The sequence below is a fragment of the Copidosoma floridanum genome, unplaced genomic scaffold (assembly GCF_036245765.1).
Source record: "Copidosoma floridanum isolate Cflo_tuat_1 unplaced genomic scaffold, Cflo_Japanese_pri ptg000012l, whole genome shotgun sequence".
Classification (NCBI taxonomy): domain Eukaryota; kingdom Metazoa; phylum Arthropoda; class Insecta; order Hymenoptera; family Encyrtidae; genus Copidosoma; species Copidosoma floridanum.
The window spans coordinates 6206960-6229608 of record NW_028321889.1 but is presented as its reverse complement, the minus strand read 5'-3'; the positions used below and the strand labels follow the sequence as shown (position 1 = coordinate 6229608).

Genomic DNA, 22649 nt, shown 5'->3' with positions numbered 1-22649 from the left:
CGTCCACTGCAAGCTCCGTTCTTTACTCGCTTTACGCGACTCCTTCCCACTTCCATCCCCCTTCCGTAGACTCGTTCGCTTTCATAAATCGCGACGGTGCACCCGTCTCGCGTATACACGCGCCAACCCGTTGAAAAATAGAGCAGCAGCCGGGGAATCGCCTCCGGGCGTTAAAATATATCTGTACACAGACACCCAACGAGACAGGGGAGGCTGGTGCAGCTGGAAAATTACTCTGGCGCTCATCTCCATTTTCTCGGGCAAGAAGAAGCATCGGAGCGAGCTTTCGAATCAAAGAGATTAAGCCCAGTGAGGGGGGGGGGCACCCTCTGATCTTTGGTCAATTAAGGGGTGGATTAGAGAAGCCGCGCGGTGATGGGGGTGTCCTTTTTTTTTTCTGTTGGGTCGGATTTTTCGGGGTGAAATTTCGAGCTTTCCGAAAGAGATCGGCTCTCCCGGGGGATTAGCTCTCGAACGGCACTTGCTCCCCGGGGGGACTGTGGGGGTGGGCGAAGCTGCTCGGACGGATTTTGTTTTTTTCTTCTTCGGCGGGTGGCTCGATGTCGGCGCTGGATTATTCTCGAGAGCGGAGCTGGCGGGACCGCGCAAACAATAAACTCGCCAAGACCGACACTGTCTTCATTTTTCCCACAATCGGGACTCGCCTTTGTTGGGCTCGACCACTTCGGGATCGGGACAAATGAAAAAAAAAAAAAAAAAATAATAAAATAAAAATGAATATGATACAAAATCCCACACCCTGTTTTTTGCATAGTCAAAGGAGTTCCTTTTTTCCCTTACTTCAATCACTCCGGCCTCTCATCGAAACACATTTGGAACAACACGTGCCCTCGGCTAGGGAAAAACAAAGTAGTCCATACACACACGCGCATAAAGGATGCAATGTACAAAAAAAAATAAAAAAAATAAAAAAAACATCCCCACAGGACACAACGACACACAGTCTCCTTGGGCGCTTGTAATCTCCGGTGTCTGCATCCCCCCCCCCCCCAAAGAGCTGGGCTCTTAAAAATCCACCTCCTCTGTCGCCGTCCACACTCGACTACACGTACATGCACACGCTTGCACGTAACCCGCGGCTCTCGTATCCATACAAACACAAAAAGGCGCGCTCTCCGTCACGTCACACGTACAGCTATCTATCTCGTAATTCGGCTTGTTTTGCTGTATATATACATATATATACGTGCACGGGGGAGGAGGACGAGGTGGTAAAGTGGCGTCGTCAAAAGAGTTCGCTCTTTGCCGATACGCTGTATACACGAGGATTGGGTTTAGCCCGAGGATGGATGCGGCTCTCTACGATCCACCTCTCCGAAGAAATGGCACACGCGTGTTTCCGATACAAAAGGCCGTTATTTCGATGGATGATACAAGTCGCAGCTCGCCGAAAGCAAGTCAAAGCTTTTCATTGTCCTGCTCAAAAATGAGAGAGGAGATCAAATAATATACGATTCCAATTACGCGTTGCACGAATCCTCTGTCCCAATGTATAAGAAGTAGGCGTGAAAACCAACAACAACAGCATCAAACAACACATTTCGCCGGCATCTCAAAGAGCCCCCGTGAAGCACATACACACGTCCCGCAAACAAGAGCAGGGAGAGCTTGTTGTACCCTGCTCCTGACGGCCTCCTGAAATATTAGTAGAGCGCATCCGACCCGTCAAAAGCAGGCAACGCAGGAGGAAGACGAATAAGGCCCCACGCGAGGGAGACTCTGTTTGCGGGCGCGTCCCCTCTATAAACTCGTCTCATTGTCTTTTTCGCTACACGCAAGAGGGAATCCCTTCCTTTGAGGCTCTGCCTACTCCGGAAATGCATGGTGCGAGGGTCATCGTTGCTGCACCGCACAGGGATACACGCCAGTTTTTTTTTTTTCCCCCCTACTCGAGAAATCAGTGACGGAAGGTATAAACTTACGTACCTGAGAGCGAGAATCGATCAGACACAAGCCGTAGCAAACATCCCTGGGACGCGAGGCCTCCCGCATACCTACTGAATATTGACGAAGCCAATCGGCCAAGAAATTACGGCGCACACGTTAACATGTACACCCAGCAAATCAATTCCAAAGTTTGACTGTGGACGCATATATATATATGTACATGTGTACGGGTGGAGCCTGTACATTAGAGAGCAAACACCAAGCAGCGCCAAATCTCACGTGTACTCTCGCAGTGCGAGTAAATGCATCAAAGATTCGGAAATGGCGAGAGAGCTCTCGTATGCCGTTCCATTATTTCTTTGATCGACGACGACTAATTGCCAAACAGCCGCAATGCAGCTAAGCTTCCCCCCCCCCTGCCCTTTCTCTCTGTGTGTACGCCTTGAGAAAACCAACCGGGAGTGTATATCTCTGCCGATCCGTCCTTACGGCTGTACACTGACTGATGCTTCCCTCGTTCTTTGGCCCACGTATTGCGAGTTCTCGAGCGGAATTTCTTCGCGCACCGTCGTTATTTATCTCCGCTCGGCTCCTCCGTCTTTTCGACCGGCTGATTGCGGGACGCGAGACCTGATAAATCTCCGGTGCGCACCCCTTAGGCGACGTGTCGGGGGGATGGATCGTCGAGTATTGTGATATTCCGAAATAAATTTCCGTGGCTTTTTTTGTTTGTTTCAGTTGGCGCCCCCGTACGAGACGAATGATCCAAATGGAATTTCTCCGTGTCTATGTACACCCCGTTGTCGATTAAGCGCGTGTTCAAAACTCGCCCCGGAAGAACTTTACCCCCCTCGAACAAAAGAGCAGGCCGATTCGTACAACTTTTCCGCCGCGGTACAACAAAATGTCTCCCTCGATTTCAGCAGGATATTATTCTTTCCCACCGATGCGCGGCTCGAATGAAGTGGCCAAGAAAAATCACCCCCACCGGCAAAGCTCTTTCGCGATACCATATACACGAGGATAAGTGATCAGAGAGCACACACACACCCCCATCCTCTTGTCTTTTATTTTTTCGAGTGGAGGGGCTTCGCGTGCACCGTGGGCTTCTTTACAAAGTTGGCCCACTCGAGCTGGTCTTGAGTGCCCCCCCCCTCCCCACTCGTGTCTCGTATAAAGCGCACACACTTTGGCTTTCGCGAAGTAGGAGGGGAAAGAGACCTTTTTTCGAAAAGCAGGTGTGCGGACAAGGTGGGTTGGATTTGCACGCGTTTATAAGCCTTGGAAAACTGAAACGGATTTTGTATAGTTATTGACCTCGCGGTAACACCAAAGAATCGGAGGAATCGAGAAGAAAAGGTATAACTTTTGTGATTGAATCCTGTTTGATACGTGCCCCGTTTATCGAGTCTTGCGAAACGTTGCCCCTCAACTTTTTCCACTCCGCTATTTAATATTCTAAACAGCCAACTGCATTTTTGTTCATTGATATTACTCATAACGACTATATTTTTCCCTTCCAAAGTCCAATCCTTGTTACGTATACTCGGGAAATCCTTAACCGAGTCAAGCCGTGAAATTGAGGGAAAAAACCACCAACGCAACGCGCGAGAACCCCCCCTCCCCCATACCTCTTCTACCTCCACGGGATCTTCCAGCAACACCGTGCCCGATTTTTCATCGAGATTTCCCAGCACGCAGGTGATGTTGGAGGGGGGGTCATTATTTTTTCAAGCTCGAAAGTCACGCTGATCGATCGGCAAGCGTTGTTGGGTTTGCTCATAATTTTTTTAGAAAGAGAGATGTCGTGGTTGCCGCCCGATAAACATTAGCTCGGGGCAAACGGGATCCGTCGTGGAGTAAATTTGTTCGATTTACGGTTTAGCGAGGAAACCCGCGAAAATACACCCTCCCCGAATCAACCGACCGTTAGTTTCGCTTTGGGGGACTCGCAAGCGCGCAAAACCAAAATTAGAGCGCGAAACCGAGTTTTCGCGTGTTTGTCCCGAAGCGCTTCTAAAAATACACCCGACGATAACAGCGCCGCTTATTACTTATCCCCGAGTATCTTTTTGCGTCTCACCTCGTACACGCTAATTACGCGCATTCACCGCCTGAATCGTCGCGATTGCGTCGCTAGCAATTACCGTCCCTCTTCTCTCCGATCGCGTGACACGGCAAAAGCTACTCTTTGTCTGCCCTCGAAACGTAGACGGGAGACTTTTGTATGCTCATATTTTCTTTGCCAACACAATACACCGAAAGTATACATTATATCCTCGAGACTCTACAAGATCAGCAGCAAGTTTCCAGCACCCTATTTCCCGCCCACACGCATGTATATTGTTATGTAAGTTGCCCCCCCCCCCTTCCCCAAAGTCGTGTTCTCATCTCTGCACAGATACGTCATGGGATTTAAAGTTCGAGCCGCTGCAGCTTCCGCCGTTGTTGCCGCGAGTCGTATCTTTTCGGGCTTGACGTTGCATGCGCACAAATGTACAAGTCCGAACTTTCGAGCCCGAGTTGACGGGTGCTATACGGCCGATACTGAGCGACTGCTTATTCAGCGAGGAGCTTTAACGTTCATTTTTTTTTGGCAGCAACCCTACGTTAAAAAAACAAAAACAAAAAAAACCCTCCAAAATAATTTCATCCCCTGCGGGGTCCAAGACACACACGGGAGGGGCGATTCAGATTTCTTGGCAGGCGTGCCAGCGCGCATTCCATTCGCGGGCAAAAGGTCCGAGAGTTAAAGCTTCTCGCATCGCACGTAACATTATATATACACAATCGGACGTCACCCGCGAGGAGGAGGGCGGGGGAAGCCCGTGGCCGGCTTAAATCTAGAGGGCTAATCTCTTCCCCCCCCACACACAGATGCGTTTTTTTTTTTTTTTTACTTTCTTTCTCTCCTCTTCGTTTGTTTTTTGCGGTAGTACATGCATGTATACCTGCTACCACGAGAATCGTAAAAATACAAATATTATATACATACACGCGTGCGCCGCAGCTTATACCCTTGTTTCGCCGAGGGATTCGAGATTACGCTCGCTCGCGGGGATTAAAATTCACCCCCTCCCCCTACGTATACTATACTCGTGCAATCGCTGTTTACTGCGCATATATATGTATTTCGATTCCACCGTAAAATCAATTTGGTTTCCTTTGAGGAACGGGCCTTTGTGTTAATTTTAAACGCCCCTGGGTAAAAGGAAAACGAGGCGTCGGCGAAAAAAATTAGCACATCTTGTCGCGGGGACCTTGAACAACGGCATTTGTACAAAGAAAGAAAAAAAAGGGAAAGAGAGTCAAAGCGATCTACAGCATCCGATACATTTCATTATACCACCGGGGCGTGCAGTAGTGGGCAATATTCCGGAGGCGCGAATGCCCGAGGACCCGAATGTAAATCGCGTACTCTCGGACCGGCAATTGGTGTTTGAAGGGGCTAGGGGAGGGGGGGGGGCATATCGACGCGCCGTGGCCGTGCATCCGCGAAATGCAAATGGCTCTCGAGGAGGCAGGGACAAAAAGAGGTCCTGTGCTTTCTCTTTGATTCGCGTGTGGGAGCCGTCTCTTCCCTCTCGTATGCATAAACGATGCGTCCGAGAGATTGCAGGCTACCCTCTCCTTTTCCTTTTTTCTAGCACCAAACGGGATATTCCCCCTCCCCCCCTAAGCGAGTGACAAAAAAAAAAAAAAGTTCTCCTCTCTCGTGACGCTTGGAGTGCCATATTTTCCCTTTTTTTTCGGAAGCTCGGAAAAATTTTTACTTCTCGTACCCTGACAGCAGAGCGAGATGCATTATTTAAGTGCACGCTCCTCTCGCTCGATTGAAATGTTCATTAACCATTTTCCCTTCCACCTGCAGCAAATTAAGTTCCAGCATCAACTGGATCCTCTTTTCCGGCTCATCTCTCTTACTCTTCCGCTGCAGTGGAAATGTACATGGCATTACGCGCGGGAAGGGAAGAAAAGTAGCCCCGGAATTTTTTTTTTTTTTTCCCCCTCACTACCTTCGTACAAAAGAAGCTGGCCACTCTAGGGAGCATCAACGGGAATGAAGCCGCGCAAACCCTTTGCAGGAAACTTTCAACAATTTTAATTAACCGCATTTTTCCGAGCCTCTAACCCTCACTGCTGTAGTTGTTTGCTACTGCATAACTAGCTCTGGGAGGGGGGGGAAAGTTGCGTTATTTTTGCTTTTGAGATGGTGCAGGCTTGCCCTCTCAAGAGCCCGCAAACTCACTAGACTTTGTCCAGTGTATATTGAAAACGACGCATGAGTCACGTGATTAAAGTTACGCCGGATCATTGGGGTGCTTTGGTATTTTTAACAAAAAGTGCAACGAATACAACATCACAATATAAAAGTATTACATGGTGCAACATTTTTCAATTGCATATATTGTATGGTCAATAATTTGGTTGTCCATCAACTTGTCAAATTCCGAAAATTCAATCCTCATACATAGTTTATACGTTATATGTGAGCAAACCATCGCACCCAACGAAGCACAAATTATTACTTAGCTTTGCCAGCTCGAAACAAAAGCATGAATATTGAGTATTTGACAGAAACGAGAGCCGTAGCGTGTGTGTTTACATCACTCGCGATTTCACTTGAATCGTTTTAAATTCCATGAAAGCACCACGAGTGCAGTGTATGGTAATCAAAAAAAGTATTAAATAAATTATTCGCCCCGGCTTGAGCATACACTGATGTTACAATACAAATAAATGTCGTGTTGTCAAGTCAGATGATGCTGATGGGCTTTTATTGTGGAAAGACAGTTTTCATGTAGAGTCTAATGGGACTTGATAATCGACGCAAAATGTACAGTCATGTACCCGTTATCCATACGTCTACAGTAGTCTTAGTTTTTTATTGCGATGTAAAAACCGATTAAAAGTACTTGTAAACGACGAACAAGTAACTAGCAGCAGCAACCTTATTGTGTATTTATCTTTGTTGTTTTATACTTGTCGATATTGCGTCTGACGAGAACAAAATATTTCCACGAGAGCACCTAAAAAAGCGTCTCTTGGGCCAAACAACGAGCCTTCCAAAGGGCCACGCGTGAACAAGGCGGGGCGCGCGCACGAAATATTCCACGTTTCATTAGCCGCGACGCCAAAAGGAAGAACAATCGGCGCGATCCTCAAAGGAAAATTTCGCTCCATCGCCCCGAAAAATGGCTCCCCTTTCCCTCTACCGGCAACGCCGAGGGTACAGTCACAAAACACACACACCCAGTGCTAATTGCAAAAAAGGAAACACACGCACCCAATTTTTTCTCGTTTTTTTACACCCGCGCAATCAAGCCCCGCGCAAAACCTGCGCTTTAAACGCAAGTACAAAAGAAATTGAAACCACCGCGTTTTAATTATCTGCCATCAGAGACGCGGGGCGCAAAAATCAGAGCTCAACTCCCCGTGTAGGGAAAGAGTCTAATTTGCATTTCTCTCCGCCTGTGCATACATAATTATCGCGCGTTTCAACAGCTATACCCCCCCCTTTTAATTGTTTTCCCACTTTTTGTTACTCCCCAAAACGATCTTCTTAGTCCCCCCTCGACCTGTTTTATCCAATTACACTTTGCTTTTCCTTTAACTATTAAGGGGGGGACTTTAAATCCCATCGGCTATTCTCAAACTCTCGGAAATTCCCATTACTCCAAAGCCGATGATGACTACGACGATGATATTCTATCCTCTTTCCCTCGGCTCGGAGAGGCACACGCGCCAATTAACAATTTTGTGGAAACTGCTGGCGTTGCTCCTGTTGCAGTGGGTGGTAGTATACTGGCACAGTACCCGGCTGCTGTATGTATATGTAGAGGATTGTCTGCAATGCGTTGTTTTTTTTTTTTTTTTTTCTCTTCGTAATCTACCAGCTAACGCAGCAAATTTTCAACGCGTCGCCGAAAAGAGCGTGTTTTTGGTGATAACGTATACTAGTTTTCAAACTAATTATTTTGGGGGCATATCCATCCTTTTCAATCAAACGGATGTTAAAAAAAAAAAAAAAAAAAAAAAAAGCTACAATGGTATAGGTATAATTTGCTAAAAAAATAATCGACGAATAACCAAGTAAAAAGTATATATCCTTCGAACAGATGATTACTTTTTTAACTTTTTCTCCACCGTCCCTCCTTTGACGCTCCCCTTTGTCTTTCCATAATTATACAGAGGAAGGGCCTGTTATTCGACGTGTGCTCTGCCCCGGAGGACGAAAGACGAGAAGCCTTTGTTTGTGTTTACAGCATCCTGACTCTCTTCCTTTCATTATTCAAACATCAAACCCTTATTTTTCACCCCAATGACGAATTTGATCGTGTAGTTCGTGAGGTATCTAAATGCTTTACGGGGGGGATGAATTCTCGCGTCTGACAAGCCGAGCGTGCAACATCCGTGTCTCGTTTCGATCTTCCGAGGAAACAAGTGTATAATCTTACAAAAACGACAGACCATAGATACCAATCCGTTTCTCCGAATCGTACGTAGGAAAACATTTTGGTCAAAGTTGACGCGATGGTAACGAAATCGAGCAGGGCAGTAAGGGGGTGAGAGAGAGAGGGTACGCGGATACATCTTTTCCGTCGAAAGCAGTGGCGGCGTCCGCTTTTTTTTTTTTTTTTTTTGGGGTCACTTTGCTCAGCCTCGGGGGGGGGGGCGCCGAGAGATTTCTCTCCCTGTCTTCCTTACTTATGCTCTTTTCACCCCTTTCGCGAGTGCTTGACCAAACAGCACGCTGGACCCTTCTTTTTTTTTTTATTACGAGTAGAAACAGTGTCGCTCGCAGTTTGTTGTTAAGCGATGGCAAAGTTTTCCCTGGGATGGAAAATATTTTCGATGCGCCGTTCGAGTGGTAGCACTTTTTCTTCCTCGGACTCAATCTCGCAACTTTCCTTATTATTACATCGAGAAGCAAGCTATTAATTGGCCCAAGTTTTCTTTCAACTGTTCGGGGCTTTAATAACTTTTTCAATATAAATATGTGTATTATTATTATTTTGCGGGAATCGATCATGAGTCAAACTACGTCAACTTTAATCTAAATTCATCGGTAGATTTTGTCAGACATGCACATTTTTTTTCAACAATTTAGCCGTGGGTATACTTGATTAAACATAAAATTTTGTATAAGGCACAAGTGAAGCTGGTGCTCAGAGCATTAATTACGTTACTTGAAAAAAATGTCCGTACGTGTCTGAGCGAGAGGTTGCAGAAGCGCGTGTCCGTTTAATCGAGGTCGCAAGCGCCTCTTTCAGATTCCAGCCACGAGAGCCGATTGATCGCGCACCGTGTCCAAGTGTACGTTCACGAGCAGGAGCGTGCCCCCGATTTCTTCCCACTGTCCGAACGAGTTCGAGAAAGGTATCAAAGTTCGAGGCAACTTTCGGGACGTGGATTCACCGCCACTGTACACGTGCGTACATTTCCACGGGAGCTAATCAAAAAAGTTTGTTTTTCCCCGCATCACAGTACCTTTCTGTACTTCCAATACTATGGATAATCAATACTTTCGAGGTACATCATGATACACGTGAACAAAAAAATTGTATAACTTCGAATTAATGGATACAGATGTGACTAAAAGGAAATTAACCTCACGGGCAACTGATTTACGTGTTTTTTTGAAAATTTTATCACCCATACTTGCCAACCAGTGCTGAACATCACCAGTTTTGCAAAACCCCATCGCTCGAGAGCTCCTTGGGAGCAAATAATAGAGGGAACTCTCGAAATTATGCGGATCCACGTGCCATCGGGGACGACTCAAAGCGACCTCCTCCTCCTTATCTCCATCAAATCGACGACTAAATATCGTCAGTAAGGGTGAAAGATGTATGTACGTGAACACACAGGGTGAAGCGCATTCCCGCCGAGCCGGTGAATTCCAGAGCCAAGAGAGAGCGGTACTACCCCCTATAGGCCGGTTCATCGATCGGGAGTCGACACGAGTGTGTGTACGAGGATGGCCTCAGAACCACTCTGGCATTTGTGTGTGTGTGTGTGTGCAACACGTCTCCGGCCAACGGGAGGTTGTTTTTGATTCTTTGTTTGTTGGGTAAGGTCAGTGCAAGTGCCGCTCGATTTCATTGAAGCTCTAAATTTGGTTCGAAGGATCGCTCGGATGTCTGTCTATTTCCCCCCCCCTCGCGTGACGCCCCCCTACTCTGCGAATTGATCGATGATGCGCGCCGTCGAAAGTAGGCCAGCGACGGCTTCTTTCAACCTTTTTGTTTGAGAAATCTCCTTTTTCCCCTCTGCCTTTTTTTTCTTTTTTTTTTTTTTTTCAAAAGTTCTCTGCTCGTTTTAATAACCTATTTTCTTTGAATGAACATACGGAGATTTTTTTTTTTTTTTAATTCAGGTATTCCATGAATATTTAATTTTCATTACTCGTGTAAATTTGGTTGCGGTTCACCGCGAAATCGTGTAATGTCAGTTGCGCGCACGGAAATTGATGATACTCGGGGAGTACAAACAAAGGCTTCGATCAAACAGCATCAATATTTAAACTACCCGCCCGCGCGCAGGTGTACCGATGACGCTTGTTTTTCCCGCGATTTCGCTTGAATCACCCAAGTACTTTTTAAAAAAAAAAAAGGTAATTTTTTATTTAAATGTAAAAAAGAGAAGTAAAAAAGTTCGAGCAGTCGAGGCGCGGGGTGACAATTGGTTTTTCGCTGCTCCGACGAAACGTCGGAAAAGAAAAACCTCACCCGCGAGTACACAACTGCGTATATGTTTGTTCGCTGAGATTTTTCCATACCCAGAGGTCTCGCTGCGCGGCAAAGTTAAAATTGTTTTGAAAACCAAAGACGCCTCCACCGCACAAAAGGATCAAACGAGACAAAAGGGGAGGCCACTAGTCCAAGTTTCGTCCGATAAAACTTTTCACGCGAAAAATCATATATTTCCCTACTTTTACTAGTGAAAAAAAAAAAAAAAAAACCCTTAATAGCAAAAGCCAAACAGATAGATCTCCCGAAATTTACGTGTAAATGTAAACTCACCGCGAAACTTACGACGATGGGCTTATCATGAAATTAATAAAGAACAATGAGCTGACGCTACGATATACATTACTCCCCCTCCCTCCGAGTGATTTATGCATACGTTCATTTGCGCAAGAAGTTCCCTTGATAATCAGCATACATTCATCGAGAGTTATCGCGTTAATTACGATAAATTAAGGCTGAACTTTGAGCCCTTCTTTTTCGAAATTCCAAGTCACGAGTTCGAAACATCCTTGGGGGTTCAAATTTTTTTTTTTTCGCTTTTATTGTCTGACCTACTCTCGTGTTTCTCCTACCGCTCGCTCGAGCTTTTACGGCCACACAGACGAACCGATTATATTTTTCCTTCAAACATTCACGCGTCCCGGAACAAGGGGGTGAAAATGAAATCGTTGGCGCTTTTATGACTAGCGGTTTCGCGAATGGCGTTTGCTTTTTTCGCTCTCGATGTGTAGCTGTGCTTTGCGGATTGGCTTGGTATATCGGAGGAGACACGGCTCCCCCCGGGGGGTTTGCTGGTTGTTTCAAGCACTGGCTGCGGGCGTTTTATTGGGAAATTGATTGTTTTTTTTGTTTTTTTCTTTTTATCAAGAGGAACTGCTGACACAGAAAGGTTCGTTAAATATTTACGCCAATGCGTCTTGGGGGGATTACACTTGGTCCCCGACTTTTTCCCACTTGAGACACTTGCGCGACTCTTTCCCGCGTACCTACGGTTATTCAGTAGACTTGGGGGAAGAAAGTTTTTTCTTTCTTTTTTGTTTGACACTTGAAAAACTAAAACTCGTGCACGATTCAAGTATTTTTATCTCCCTTTCGAACCACACGGCTTGTTTCGTCTTGTTTATTGTAACAAGAAATTGTAAAGTCAAAAGGGAGATTTTCCACCGTTTCCATTTTTGAAAGAATAATATAAAGAAAAAAGAAACTAAAAGTTACTTTTAGCTTTAAACAAATTCCAATCAATTAAACCCCGAATCTCTCCCGAGCAACAACATAAATCACAATAAACATTTTATTAACGCGTATTTAAATGACTACAATATCCTCGCGATCAGTCCACTGTGGCTCGACAAAACTTGTCTGTGGTGTAATTCTTCCTGAGCAGAAACAAAAACAGAATAAAAAAAAGAGCCAACTCTCACGAATGGGAAAACGCAATGCGCAAAACAATGGCGCCATTAGGAGCCCTTTTCTCTCTTCGGTAAGAAGTTCAAAGTGCCGTAATGAAAGCCGTGGAAAAAAGCGAGCCCCCCCTCCCTAGTCCCTTCCTTCTTCCCCCAGTGGCGAAACGCTCGTCGAGTTTTATTATCAGCTTCTTTTTCCATGAACTGGTGCAAGAAGACACAGAAATGTCCTCGCTCGGGTGGAAAGAGGTAGCTGCGCTCTAATGAATTGTTTGATTAATTTTCGACGGGATTAAATGGTTGACACGGCACTTTACGCGACTACAGCTGATGGCCTCCAGGTGTTTTTTTTTTTTTTTTTTCCTTCCGAATCAAAGATTTTTAGATGATTTAATTAAATTCACTAGGAGTTTTTTTTCCCCGAGAAAACGTTGCCCCCTTTTTTCAAGGGGCTGTGTATTTTTAATTAAATTTTTTATCACTCGCCGTTCGCCAGAGGGGACGCTGTAGCGTTTTCGAACAATACTCGCAACCATTTATTTACAGGTTCATTTTTCATTTACGTTCGGTACGAAATCCTCGTCAAGTCTAATAATCCCGTTAAAGTATTTCGAGACGGGAGCAAAAAAGAAACCTCTCGATTTTCCCGACGAGGAGAAAAAATTCTCAAATCTAGCGGTCGAAATTCATTAGAAATTCGGGGTGGCAAGCGGTTTTTTTTTTTTCAATCAAGGACGAGCTCCAAAAATGCACGAGCGAAGCAAAAAAACCCGAATTTCAGTTTTCAGCCCTTGCCTTCGCGATTATGGTTCGAGCACACCCGCGCTACCTGTCGTCGTTAGCACTGCGTCAAAGAAAAGAAGGAAAGGACTAAGCAGGTGTAAAAATAAGGTAATTAAAGCACACAGCATCAATGAAAAGAAAAGAAAAATAGAGGACGAAAACAATGGGGAAAAGTCCGCGAAACGATGCCAAGAGCTCGAACGGTATAATTAAGCATCCGAGAGTGAGATTCGTACGTATGTACATTTTGGTCCATACACGTGAGGCTTGGAGAGTGGAAAGAGGAGAAAAAAAATATAATGGCGAAGATGAGGGTCGAGGGGGGTGGAGGAAATAAAAGGAAAAAAGCCAGTGGATGAGGGCAAGCTTGACGAATGAAGAGGGACAAGAGGCAGGAGTCGCCGTGCCTAATCTGGATCTTCGCCCGCGGGCGTCACGGGCATGAATGCGGTGGGCACTGCACCGTGGCCTCGATGTTGGTACGCGCGAGTCCACCTTCCACGTACATGTATACACGTTCGTTATATCGTATCTTTTTCTCTCGATGGATTCTTACGTGGGCGTTATAAATATGCGGAAGGTCTCGCGTGAAAATGAAAACGAGGAGTTTTCACGTATCCTTTTTTTTTTTTTTTTTTTTTTTCCTACCTCACTTCGGCGTGTTTGAATAATGTTGGTGTGTTATTCGTAATGAAATCATGTCGGGCTGGTGTGCTTTGTTTGAGGATATAATATACGCAAGCTTGGCGCGGTGTATTTATTGCCGAGTGGGTTTCCTTTGAGAAGGTAGGAAGAAAGTGCGCGCGTCTGACCACACGCTGGTTGTTTCTACTTGAACATTCCCGCCTCGCGTTTCCAGATAAATTAGTTTTGATTAATTTGCCGAGCGAAATTGCGCAAGACTTGCCAGATGTGATTTTGCAAAACTTGCTTGTTTATTTAACTCAATTTTCATTTTTCACGCAGGAGGTTTGAGAATAATATATATAGGATTCGTATATACAAGATGACTGTTTCTTCATCGAAATATTTATTCCACAGTTAAGGTCACGATCGATTTTATTTCTCAGATCGAAGGATATAAGGGGGGGGGGTATAAAACCTTGGAAAAAGTAAAAGGGTCGAAGTAGTTGATTTAAAGTATACTCTCTAGAAACCAGTAAAAGTTATGCAGGAAGGGCGTGCGAAGTTTATAATAGTAGCTTTTCAAAGTTTTCATTTTTCGAAGGAAGCCATAGATATTGGGAATAATGAATCATTGAAAATCACTTACGTGGTTCCTCAACAGTTATGAATTTACAAACAATTAAAAATATATTTTTTTCTTTAATTTTAATGGTTTTTTAGATTCCCTACAATTATCCTACTTCACATTGACTAGAAATAATCTTGAAAACTAAAATCCTAAAAAAAATGCTCCAGCTCGGTACGCATCGTAGCAAATGTAACAGAAAAAAATTTCTCCCAATAGGAAAGCAAAAAAATTAAACATCTTTGTATCATTTATTAATTAACATTACACCACATTCGAGTAAAAAGCCTTATAAAACTGAATAAAAAACGATTCCCTGTAAGAATCACTAAGCTACCACCGCCCAAGCATCACTCAGTGCACCCAATAACCCTCGTGCTACACGCACCCAATACCAAAGCTCAACTCTGCTCTCGATGTATTGCTCGGGAGAAAAAAAAAAGCCCAGCCGAAGAATTCACATTATTCGCCGAGCGTTCGGAGCAGTGTATTCAAGCAATTTCGTCTACCAGACCGCTTGGTCAGCAACTTTGTCCACACCCAGGCTTACACACACGTGTATATGTGCAAAGCCACGGTATTAAATTTTCCGCCCTGCCGCCACGTTTTATCGACGACCGCTCGACTCTTGCGGGTAAACACGTTTTTCGCGAACTTTGGGTCATCTGCGAACGACCGGTCGATCGGCCGATTTGATTAATCATGTTTTGCGCGTACAAAGCAACGTCGAGTGGGAAAAACAAAAAATAATCGCCCCTCTTTGATACTTTTCCACAATGAAAGTTGTACACGGTGATTCATCATACGCGTAGGGGAGGGGAAATGGTGCGTGGCGGGGTTTTACGAGCTCCCGCATAAAGTTTGGCAAAAAATCATCGGCAGGCCCTTTCGACCTTCCCGGCGGGTGTCAATGTCCAGCTTTTTTTTTTTTTTTTTTTTTTTTTGTAAACCCGTATACAAAGTAGTTAAACACGCCGAGGCCGGTGGTGTACGATCGCGGGAGCATTAAAATTTGACCGATGCTCCAACGCCCGTTTTTATTGTGCTGACTGATGCTGTAGGTCAGACCCCCCCCCCTTTTTATTGTTTATCGGTAAACAAAGAGCTGGTGTAAAGCGAAGGATAAAAAAAGGGTTTGTCCGTGCACTTGTGAAAAAGAAAAATACAGTTGTACCGGTTGAGTGTATGCAAAATTCCGAATTCCAATCGAATCCCGGGAAAGAACGATGAAGCGGTGGAAACGAAAATGTCCAGCGAGGGAGGATATTTTTTGTGACGTGCAATTAAATAACCGGAACGAATTGAAAAAGCGACGGGAGATAAAATAACAAAAAAAAAAAAGGTGGACACTCTGGTTGGCGAGGGGGAAAGAAAAAAAAGGAGTCATCAGATTGACGGCTGGCGACCGATGGCTGGGGAATTTTGTCACTTCCCAAAATTCTTTATTTATTTATTTTTTTTTTTTTTCATGGCTGCTCCCGTATGTAAATCGATAAGAACAAAATAACTTTAGCTTGTAAAAATATTGTATTTTATTTTTCTACCTCATAATTTACATTGTTACACACACCAGCTCGAGCAACCAACATTTTAATTGAGATCTATTTTATGTTTATCGATTTTTTTTTGTCGAAAACTGGTACTGCATGGTTAGTATACCATCCAACCTATACATCACTTGTTAAATTTAACGATGTGTTGTTTTGTTAATTTATTTGATAAAAATGTGTTTAATCTGATTGACAGGAGTAGTGCAAGGATTGAGTTGCTACAAGTGCGGCCAGTACAACGACGGCGTAGGCAGCATCACCCCCTGCATCAACTACACGGGCATACAATTGCAGGAGTGTCCCAAAACATCCGAGTACTGCATCGTGAGTCCTATTTTATACTCTGTCTTATCAACCGTATAAAAAAAAAAAAAAAGAAAAAAGTATCATGGGTGAAAACAAAATCAGCGCTAAACACCGCGTTTACACAATAAACGCAAATGCGCACGAGAGAAAAAAAAGGGGGGCTAATCCGATCATCAACCCCCCAGAGCGTGGGTGACAGAGGAAATCTCTTAAAAAGATTGCGGGCGCAAGCGAAATCCGCGCGTACCGGCGTTGAAAAATGCGAAATTGCTCGACCTTCCGGCCCACCGAGCCGTCCGTCGGGTTTATCGCCGCTTCCGTCAGGGGCACACGCTCCGGCGATTTGCGCGCTTTTTTACGGACGCGTGGCGCTAAAAGGGGGACTCCGGGGGATACGGTATCGGCTCTGATTAACAAATGAGAGAGTCCGTACTTTTACGGGCCTCCGATAAGAGTTTAGTTATAGTACAATTTTACGGCTCTCGAGGGCTTTTAGGCGGAGCAAGTGCGTATGGTGACGATGGATATTTTAACGTTGGGGTGTTGCTTGGCAGGGGGCAGGAGTAAAGAATTTTTGGTGCCAAAGGTACATTAATCGCTCTGCATTTTTAATTATTTGAACGAATCAATGGACTTTTTGGTGAAACAATTTTTTATTCATCACTATACCAGTTTATGACACAATATTTGGAAAAATTTTGTTTCCAACAAACTAGTGTAATGCATTTCAGACGTTAAAATCTATTGTGAAGCATTTTTATTAATTTAAATTGTAATGCATTGTTTTCGTTAAGCAGTGTGTTGTAAGTCGTGATTGAGAAAGAAAAAAAAAAAAAAAAAAACGTTTTAGCACAAACAATGCATTAAACTTTTACCAAAAATACTAAAAAAAGTATCCGTCAACCTCGAGCGTTCAAAAGCCAACCAGACCATTTTCTTGCAATCCAGTGTGTTGAGATTAAATGTGGTGGACAAATGAATGTACAAATACAACTGTCGCAGCGCTTGATGAATATTTTATTTCACTCCGCACTGTAACGAAATATAAAACGCCGTCCCTGGCAGTAATACAATTGCGTCTCAAAATATTCAAGTCTCAAAATGTAATGAAAAAAAAAAAAAAGAACAAAGTGCACATTCATAGGAACAAACGGAGAAAAAGTTTTGGAAAAAAAATGAGCCCCTCGAAAGTGTTGGTCAAACTCGGCGATTACAAGATCTCGCAAATTGGTGCTCGAATGGACGATCCTCTTGGCCATGATTGAATCGCAAGACGCTAGTGATGCATTTTTGACAAACCGTTTGGCTGTAATAATTGTACTCTCAGTTTGTTGAAACTTAAATAACGAGGACTCTTGGAAGTGGTCTGACGGAAAAAAAGAGCCCAAAGTACGTCGCGGGGCACGGAGGACAATACCCATCGCAGCGGAGCCACCAATGCCGGGATACTGCATTATTTATTTTTTTTTTTTCCACCCTCTCCCCGGGAAACCATATCACGGAGAAGGAGCAGAGGATCCGCTATCAAAAGCCAAGACGTATTCTGGTAGGCTGCCAAACTGTTCTCGCCCCCTCCGCAACGGCGGGCCATCATTGCCGCGGCATGGAAGGATAAATCACCGGCGGTCATCGATCCTCCGTTTGGTAAACATTTTTGACGGCGATTACGCCGGGGAATATGACAGCCAGGAAGGACGAGCGCGACCAATTTTTGAGTTCCAGGAGATGGGGAAGACATAGATGGCGAGACGACGGCTTGACACTCTTCCAAGGGGACTTTTAACGAACGACCCTATTTACGTCGCTCGAGACTACTCGCCGGGACTGCTGCGAGTCGCTTTTCTGCTTTTCCACTTTTTCCCGTCCTCTCGACGCTCTTTGTTTCCGCTGCTGATTCTCTTCCCCGTTGCTCGCCTCTTGTGCTCTTTTCTTTCTCCCACTTTGCTCGTGGATTGTGTAGGAACCTTGTACAGATTGCCCGGAATTTTTCTCCGTACATACACACGAGCTTGGGGGCTACCTGGATATATATTTGCACTGCCCGAGTGGGCGAGGAATGCAATTACGATACAATTAATCAGCGTTTCAATTTGTTGAACAATTAAGCGAGATAGCCGTGGAATTAACCCCATTTACGGGGGACGGGAGACGAGTTGGTGCTTTAAAAAAGCAAAAATTAAAAATCTCCCAGTTTATTAGGTGTGTAACGAGAGTCAATTACCCCGTGATAGCGAGTAAGTAGTGGGGTCCCTCGTCATTGTTCCTCCCAGATCAAAAGATCCAGGAAATAATGGCGGACGAGATTCGCAAGAGCACCTCCGTCTTTTCTTATTCTCCGATGAACGAGATCCTTATACCCCCGGCTCCTTTTTTACTTTTTATTTGGCCGAGGCCGCGTTTCATCATACGCACGTACAGCTGGAAAGCCACGAGGGCCGGGGGAGTTTCGGCTCGGTAGATCCGAAAATGGAATAATACAGGGGGCGCGGGGTCCCGGGGGAGGTTATTGAGAGCGCGGGTTGCGCCGGAGTGGAAGCGAGGGAGAAATGAAAAACGGATGCGAAATGAAAGGAAGGAGACAAGTGACGCGTGTATATATATATAACAAACCTCTTACGAGGTGGAGGGTGATTATAAAAGTATGGTTTTTAATGGCCTACTCGTTTGGCCGGTTTCATTGAATTTTGATGGCCCTCTCTCGGTCGATCGTGGCTCACTTAATCGGATCGTCCGACCGGCTTTTGGTGGGCTCTGCTGCGTTGATAGATGGTAATCACATCCATATAATGGATACGTTTATTTTGGGGGACCAAGGCTTTAGTTTATTTTTGGGTAATAATAATAATGATCGGTGGACCTGTTGGGGGGGATGGCTTTCCCGCCAAAGTGGAAATTGATTGAAATTAAGGCAAATTACGTGCATGTGCGGTATGCAATGACCACGACGATTCGCATGTACTGTCAAATTAATCGACAAAACAGCCAAGGATACTCGGTAAGCGATGAGGTGAAAAAAAAAAAAAAAAAGAAATACACTCCAACGTGCTACGCAGCACTGGCAAAAAGGCAAACTAAAGCTCCATTTGAAACAACAGCCAGCATCACCGTTTTCGCCCGCGCGAGCTCGTCATTTGTACGAGGGCTGTAAAATAAAAGCGCCGCATTAAGACCGTCCGTGGCTGGGTTTCTTACTTCTTGGAAGGTAGAAAAAAAAAAAAAAACAAAACAAAGCACCCACTCTGCAAACTTGCTCTTCTGAATCCTTGATGTCTCGAGGTGTCAAACTAATCGTAAAAGAGTCGTAAGCTCATAGGGATCATGCAAGCCAGCTCTACTCGTGGGTGGAAAATAAAATTTTCAACTCAACGGGGACCAATTATACCCGAGTTGTAATCCGCCGTGGTAATTATTCACGCCTCGGTCGGGGAACACTGGGAGTGCACCTCCACCGGCGGAAAGCTCGTTGTACCCTCCCTTTTCAACTGTTTGAACTAGAGGCAGCTTCGGCAGCGTCGCGTTGCATTAATGATGATAAACGCCACTACAGCCGCCCACAGGGGCTTCTTCTTGTCCTTTCAGACGGATGAATAATAATCGTCGTATCCTCCTTTTTGCACCGCTCGCTCGGCCGTGTAAATAATTATCGGATGGATTAGATTTTCCGCAGCGCGGTTTGCTCCAACGACTGTTTTGCACGGCCATTTCACATTGTTATATAGGGAATTTTTGCTTTTTCATGACTACAGGGCGTTGCCCACCTTACCCCCCACTCGAATTATATTTAAAAAAAAAAAAAAAAATGATCACTGAGTACGTTCTACCATAAAAAAATGTTGGGCCTCAAATAAACATATATTTGCGTATACATTGAACCGTGCATCTTTCATGCTTTCGATGTCGATAAATTGTACGGTAAGAATATGACCCTCGTTCCGCGTGATTTTTATTTACAGCGCCAAAAAATACACGCGCACCGAGAGGGAAGGAATTCGGTGGGCGTGAATACTTGATTTCGGGGGGTGGCATTCTGAGACGCGTGGTTTTCCCGATAAGATTTTCCAAGCGCGAGTGCCAAAAATTTCCCTCTCGTCGCGTTCGCTTCTCTTTTCCCGAGTCCCACGCGGCAATCGTGCATATATTCGCCAAGGGAGACTCGCAACTCCAATGGTATTTTTATAATGTTTCGACTTTGCGTGATTGAATTAATTTTTTTGAAAAATAGCCGCGTAATGGCGATCGATGATAATCCACCTTCAGTTCATTCGAAAAATGTCCATTTCATCCTTGACCACCTCGAAAGAGGACAGAGCTTCGGGAAACCACCTCCGCACTGATGTAGGAATTCTCGTCGGAAATCATCGGCAAAACGAAGTAGTTGTTCGTAAAGAAAGAGAGGGAGGGGGCGGGGGTTAATTTTCCCCGGAGAGTCGACGCATTCCGGGATTCACATGCATATATCCGAGCGAGAGTAGACCAGGCATCGTCCTTCCATCGCCGTGAGGAATGGAAATGAAATTTCCTGAGCATGCAGAAATCGGGGTCGAGCTATCGCTGTATGCTACCACCCCTTTACCTATACCTTTCGGGTAGGGGCTTCATCCATATACACGTGCACGAATACAGCTTCGGAAAAAGAAGGGGATGGGGCATCGGGAAGATGGAAAAGGCTGCGTCATCCGCTCGAGAGCACGTCAGCCCGGCCAAAGCGCTGCTTCTGACGCCGCTCTAAAGGCCTTTCGAGAGTATACGCGTGTGCAGTTGATGGATCGTTGCTGCTGTGGACCCCTTTTTTTTCTCGCAAAGTGCGAAACACTTGTAAAGAGCGCGAGGGTTTTGGGATTGCGTGATTGTTGTCGAGAATTAAAAAGAAGGGGGGAAATGCGACAGGAACAAAGAGGCACTTGAATGAAAGCTTAATATTTAAAAAAAATAATAAATAAAATAAAGAAACAAGCCTCTTGGTCCTTTGACGTTTGAAATGGCACTTGACTTCTTCATCTCCCTCGAGACCTTTTTCGTCTTCATTCATCGGCAGGGTAATCGCTTCGCTACAAGTTTTACAGTCGAGCATCCAAATTTTCGCGAAATTCGAGCAAAACGCGCACCACCGAGATCCCCACTTTTGCTGGTCACGTTTTGCGTTTAAGAACTGCACCGAAAGCTCCAGAGGTACACTTAGTCTGTCCGAAAGCTCACGCGAGGGTCCGGCCAATTCGGCGGCTAGTCCGTTGTCCGGCACTGGGTGTACACACATTTCGCCACTGCCCAGCCGTATATCGTGCAAATATAACTCTCTCTCTCCACCTGCCCACTGTAACATCCTCACGTGTAGAAGTGCGGAAATGTATATAATATCGCGGGGGGGTGTATTTCCACGTTGAAATTATGCGCGGTGCCGTAGCTTTCGTGACTTGCATGAGACACACGACTGTGTACGAGGGCGGGGGGGGGGGGGGGTGGCTGAGAGCCGAGGGAGTAGTTCGCTCGTGTGATTCTCTTATTTATAGGCGCGTCTGCGTTTGTTAACTCACGCGGGGTGATTTAAATGATATCTTGACTAACTTTGGAGGAAGTTAAGCTTTAAGGGTTAAAAATAGTTGAAAAATAGCCGCGTTAGTTTTAGAGTTGGTAGTTATTGTGGAAAAACTGCTCAACCCCAATTATTGTTGGCAGGGTAAGAAAATCCATGGCTACGTAGAGGATCACAGGAGAGTGGGAGGGGGTGGGGAGAGCTTTTCGAGAGAACTGCCAAATTGCTACTTTTCTCGGGAGATTTCGAGATCCCCCATTGTCGAGGAGGACGCTGGGATTTGTATACCCATATCCTGGGATTTTTTTCTTTTATCAAAATGAGGATTTCGGGAATGGGTTGATTCGATATTCCAGAATTAGATTTCGATAGTCTTTAAAGTTAGTGTAGTATGACAAATAGTGCACTCGGATCGACCGAATGAAAGTCATTGCACACGCAAACGTTGCTTCTTTACCTCGGACGCTCACCTCTTCGGCTTTCTCGAAAAATCTCGTCTTATCGAGGACCAGACAACCAAAAGAGAAAAAAAGGCCACCCCCCCACCGTATATCTCCCAAAGCTCCGATACAGTGACCTTTTAAAACGCTCGGCGTTCCTCGACTGGTATAGCGGCTATCGGAGTCGAGCTTTTCCACTCGTCTGGAAAAGCTATACGGCCGAGTCTCCACCAGACTATGTATCGTCGGTAAGAATAGCGTTCGGCCAATGCTGGCGCGTGAAAGCTTACGCGAGGAATTCAGGGTGACTTTATCGGAATTGATGGTGGGAAAATTGATATGTACATACATACATTCTCGTGATTAGGTTTGTTATTGCAACTCGAAACTTGAATATAATAGCAATTCATGTGATTTTAGAATCAAGCCTCGTACCATTTGTGGCCATATTGTAAAATCTGGTTAGGTTTTCGCCCCTCGTATCACACGTAAGTACAAACTTAAATAAAACTGGGCACTCTACCTCCATAGAATCGTGTTACACTGTGCTCTATATAACTTCATTTATTCCGCTGCATCCCAAAATAAGACCATCCATCTCCCCCTTCTCCTACCCCTTTCGACAATACCATCGGCAACGAACCAATTCACTTATCAGCGGGAGTCGCGCTTGGGATTTACCGCCGTAAAATCCATACGTCGGTGGGCCGTAAAGAGGACGATA

At 45.1% G+C, this 22649-nt stretch overlaps 1 protein-coding gene across 1 annotated transcript in view; it reads left to right on the top strand.

Annotated features, from left to right (window-relative positions):
* Positions 1–22649, top strand: part of LOC106635740 (lymphocyte antigen 6G) — a 77856-nt gene that overhangs the window by 22907 nt on the left and 32300 nt on the right. Inside the window, exon 2 of the mRNA XM_014347869.2 lies at positions 15846–15973. Within this exon, the coding sequence (XP_014203355.1) occupies positions 15846–15973 (128 nt within the window). The remainder of the gene's footprint in view (positions 1–15845; positions 15974–22649) is intronic.